Source organism: Limulus polyphemus, unplaced genomic scaffold (assembly GCF_000517525.1).
Source record: "Limulus polyphemus unplaced genomic scaffold, Limulus_polyphemus-2.1.2 Scaffold343, whole genome shotgun sequence".
NCBI lineage: Eukaryota > Metazoa > Arthropoda > Merostomata > Xiphosura > Limulidae > Limulus > Limulus polyphemus.
In genome coordinates this window covers 247,318-252,534 of record NW_013665953.1, presented here as the reverse complement: position 1 = coordinate 252,534, position 5,217 = coordinate 247,318, and the positions used below count along the sequence as shown (strand labels likewise).

The following is a 5,217-nucleotide window of genomic DNA, read 5'->3' as shown; positions in this document are numbered from 1 at the left end:
AGTGAATGCTCTAATGCTGCCTATAAAAGTACAAATAGTAGAGTGTGGTGAATGCTCTAATGCTGCCTATAAAAGTACAAATAGTAGAGTGTGGTGAATGCTCTAATGCTGCCTATAAAAGTACAAACAGTAGAGTGTAGTGAATGCTTTAATGTTGCCTATAAAAGTACAAGCAGTAGAGTATGGTGAATGCTCTAATGCTGCCTATAAAAGTACAAACAGTAGAGTGTGGTGAATAATCTAATGTTGCCTAAAAAAGTACAAGCAGTAGAGTGAAGTGAATTATATATTTTTGCCTATAAAAATACAAGCAGTAGTGTGGTGAATGCTCTAATGTTTCTCAGGACAGAAGTGCTATATGAAAACGTGCAGAAGTCAAGGTTTTCAGTTGTGCATGTTACTTCATACGACAGTGTTCATGAAACTAGTATCACTGAAAATGTAAGCGGTTGAGGCAGAAAGCCCAAACTCTCAGTAAGTGATATTAAGTAAGAAACTCGTGATATGCTCTATATAATGATACACAACAATCCAGTAGATATCTTGCCAATGGTCTATCTATAAGTACAAGTGGGAAGTTTACTTCAAGAACAGTAAGATACACATTAGCATGTATGGGGCCTCAGTTAATGTGTAGCTGCTCATAAACTACTGCTTAAGAGAGATAACATAAACCAAAAGATTGAAATGTGCATTAGACTTCAAACAATGAAATGAGCAAAGCTGTAAAAGGTCTTTTTTACAGATAGATGAATTAACATTCAAATTATTTGACAGCAAACAACAATAGTTTGTTCGCTGGCAGAAAAGAGAATGTTATCACTCAATGTACTACATCTACATTGAAACATGCTGGGGGACTAGTAAAAGTATGGGCTGCATCTCAACCAGTTGCGTTGGAAATCTGCAAGAACAAATTGATGGCACCCTAACTGCTTAAAGGAACGAGCACATCCTTATCCACTATGAAATTCCCTTAGAAATAAATCCACATATTATAAATATATGCATTACTGGGAATAATCCTGACAAAATAAATACAATGAGTATAAAATGTAAAATTATTTGATTCACCCGATTAATGTATAAAAAGTAACTGCGCCAGAGTACAGTCACGTGTTGATAGTCATCCCAATTATGCAACAAATATTGTGAGATGAAACCTGGAGAGAAAGGAGAGGCCAATAGAACAATCACAACCATGGGTTAGGTCTGCACAAAGTCCCTATATGAATATTATTAAGGCTGTATGGGCTTATATGGAAACCGAGAAGGTAAGATGATCATCAAACAACTTGGCTGAATTATTGAAAGTAATCTAGAACATTTGAAATAGTATTTCACAAACAAAAATTGATAAACCTATGGTAGCACATAAACTAGGCTTACTGTTCTGTTTAAATCTGTACAAAATGCTAGTGCACAGTCATCTTATTCAATTTTCTTCTGTATTTTATGCAACAATCTATTGCAATAATGATAAATTGGCCATTTAGTTGTAATTACCGCATATTTGTGGCTCGTGTATGTGTACCACCTTTAATTATCCGCTTGTTTGTGACTCGTGCATGTGTATCACTTTAATTACCAGCTTGTTTGTGACTCGTATATGTGTATTACCTTTAATTACCGCTTGTTTGTGACTCAAGTATGTGTATCATATTTAATTACCCGCTTGTTTGTGACTCGTGTATGTGTATCACCTTTAATTTCCCGCTTGTTTGTGACTCAAGTATGTGTATTACCTTTAATTACATTTAATTAAAGGTGTATCACCTTTAATTACCGCTTGTTTGTGATTCATTTATATTTTCGTTTCCATGGTTATAATACACAAGAATAGATGGACCTGGATCAATCCACCTCCCCCATGACCACTTACTTACACTTCATGAATAGATGGACCTGGATCAATCCGCATCCCCCATGACCACTTACTTACACTTCATGAATAGATGAACCTGGGTCAATCCACATCCCCCATGACCACTTACTTACACTTCATGAATAGATGGACCTGGATCAATCCACATCCCCCATGACCACTTACTTACACTTCATGAATAGATGGACCTGGATCAATCCACATCCCCCCTGACCACTTACTTACACTTCATGAATAGATGGACCTGGGTCAATCCACATCCCCCATGACCACTTACTTACACTTCATGAATAGATGGACCTGGGTCAATCCACATCCCCCCTGACCACTTACTTACACTTCATGGTATTTTAGTTCTTGTTCTTTTATAAATTCATTTTCTGTTAATACTTCAATTAATATTACTAATATCTTCAGTTTGTCGAGTCTGTTATTACACAAGTACGCCGCTCCCCTTAAAGGGGACCCAAGCGTTCATTATTAATGAAATCAATTTTCGATTCGAACCACCTCGATATTCAAATGTAACTCACATGATTTGGTCGATTGGGTCACAAAAAAATGGTTATTGCCACAAACAAACATACAACAACAAAAGAACTAGCAACATTACTCTGGTTGTTCTTGTCTACTATGATTGTTCAACAAAACCTAGAAGTTCTGCCTGGTGGTGTACTCGCAGGACTGACGTAATAGCTCAGTCACCCAGGGTATTTCTAAAACTTTTACACGGGAAATAAATCAATTTTGTTACACACCTTTCATATTTTTTAGTTCAGCAGTGGCTTGACGTCATATTATTGTTTGTGCGAATTGCGGCCTACTTCTTTTTAGATGGTAAATATTGATATAGTTGTTGTGTTATCTTTATAAAGTCTATGGAGGCAAGGTATAACAGCATTAATTTAAGAGTCAGGCCACGTTTCTGTGAAACGATACGTGTACATTTTGTATTCTTACTGATTTATCTTATCATTTACTTTAAGATCGTACTTTCTAATTAAAACTCTAATCAAAGTTATGGGATGTTGCAAAGCATCTTAAAGATCACACTCATACATGTAATAGATAGTGTAGAAAAGTAGGTTTCCATGGTTCCCTAGACATTAACGGTTTTCTCGGTCTTCTAGATATGACCGGTTTCCATGGTCATCTAAACATGACCGGTTTCCATGGCCCTCTAGACATAACCGGTTTCCACGCTCATAGACATAATTGAGTTTCATGGTCCGCTAGACATGATCGATTTTCATGTTCATATAGGCATGATCCCCTATACATGACAAGTTTTCAGTCTTCCTTAAACACGACCCTATCATATCTTTTCTATACCAAGTGGATTAGAAAAAGACGGCATCTGGATAAAAAACGCACATTCTCTTCCCTGTTTATTTACTTAACAATATACTTAACGCGATATTACCTTCATATAGGCATGATCCCCTATACATGACAAGTTTTCAGTCTTCCTTAAACACGACCCTATCATATCTTTTCTATACCAAGTGGATTAGAAAAAGACGGCATCTGGATAAAAACGCACATTCTCTTCCCTGTTTATTTACTTAACAATATACTTAACGCGACATTACCTTCATATAGTCCTTTCAGCCTAAGCCGTCAGAACAAGCATCCAATCAACTTGCTGGTGAGTGCGTGCAGCTGGGGAAATCAGAATACCCTAGCACACCAGTCTAGCTTTCACTAGAAATACACTGACGCAGAAAATTATATAAAAAAAACAACACTGGTTGGCTGTCAACTTTTAATATGATTTCCTATTTTCTTGAAAAATAAATGGCCCTTCTTTTATTGATCCAATAAGCTTCAGAGTGATCCTTTAAAAATATATTTTGAATTGATAAAATAGATCATATGAAATTAAAGGCTAATTTACAATTCTTGCGACGTTCATATCACCGTATTGGGTTCAGCTGTGTATTAACGTATTGCAAATGGTATATGTAGTATTTGTACTGTAGCAGTGCAGAAGTAGATAGTTTCTTACTAGACGTCTTGCTGGTGGCCAATCAGATAAACTGAGTTAAATACAACATAGTTTTCATTAACACTAAATTAAAACATTAAAATGACGTTACCTAAGGGATGCTTAACGTTACAATTTGTAACGTCAGTAAAACGTGCGCATGCCATGAATCACGAGCAAAATTATGCATTCTTTAGGCTGTAACACGGCATGACGTATGAACTTTTTTTTAAGAGCAAGAAATAAAAATATTTGATACGTTTAATTTTGGTTTTATTTACTCTTGACACAGAACACTTTCTGGGACCCAGCGCAGGTACATCTAGTAATAATCCTTACCTATTCTAAACTGTTATATAAAGAAATTGATTGATTTACGTTATCTCTCTACACTGACCACAAACAATATAGATCTTCGTATGATATCAACCATTACATTTTCAATATCCTAATATCATCTTCTAATGAACAAACTTAATACCAGTTTTTAGATATTTTATTAGGCTTATAGTGGTTACAAGCTCCAACAAATACTTTAAAATTTATTTATAATTTATCCTAATGATATTTGAAAAACAAACAAACAATAATTCTGGAAGTGTTTGAAACATGAAACATGTTTTCCTTGTATGATTTAGCTTTATTTTAAAAAATAAAAATATATTAGATAAACTAAATTTCATAAGTTCATTTGTGAATTTTTAATCTTCTTCGTCGCAACCTTTAATTTCAGTGGTGCTAAACAAGGGGCTATCCGTGCTGTGCCCTCCACGGGTATCAAAACCCGGTGGTTATGATTGTAACAACACATTATTAATCCTGAGCCACTGGGGGCATCAATTGTAAGTTAAAAACTTTACATCAAATTCTATGAACTTCATTAAGTTGATAATTTTAACATAACTAATAAGCTTGTTAGGTTTTGTAATGGTAATACTGCAGGGAATTTATACAATAAAACTGTTGCCCAGTGCGTATCAGACGTTATTCCTGTACTTAAAACAAAAGCTTAGTCAAGTAATATTGAGTTGATAATTTTAACGTTACTAGTAAGCCTAACGTTAATTTTTAGAATAATAATACTGCTAGGAATTTGTATGATAAAACTGTTGCCGAGTTAATGCGTATCAGACTTTATTATTGTACTTAAAATAAAACCTTAATCAAGTATTAATATTCCACTTTTACTTTCAGTCTAACATACTAATATAGTATTTAAATTATTAATTATTAAATCTGAAGAGTTCGAGAATCTCTGGCTATTATTAATGAGAATTAAACTTAAGGTTTGGTTCCATTAATCTCTTCTCCTCCGAATTCAATAGGTATGTAATCTGCCTAGTCC

At 34.7% G+C, this 5,217-nt stretch overlaps 1 protein-coding gene across 1 annotated transcript in view; it reads right to left on the bottom strand.

Annotated features, from left to right (window-relative positions):
* LOC106457535 (voltage-gated potassium channel subunit beta-2-like) overlaps positions 1-3,526 on the bottom strand; it is a 40,584-nt gene extending 37,058 nt beyond the window's left edge. The window contains exon 1 of the mRNA XM_022383521.1: positions 3,478-3,526. Coding sequence (XP_022239229.1) covers positions 3,478-3,483 — 6 coding nt within the window. The 5' untranslated portion in view covers positions 3,484-3,526. The remainder of the gene's footprint in view (positions 1-3,477) is intronic.
* Positions 3,527-5,217: the final 1,691 nt, after the last annotated feature.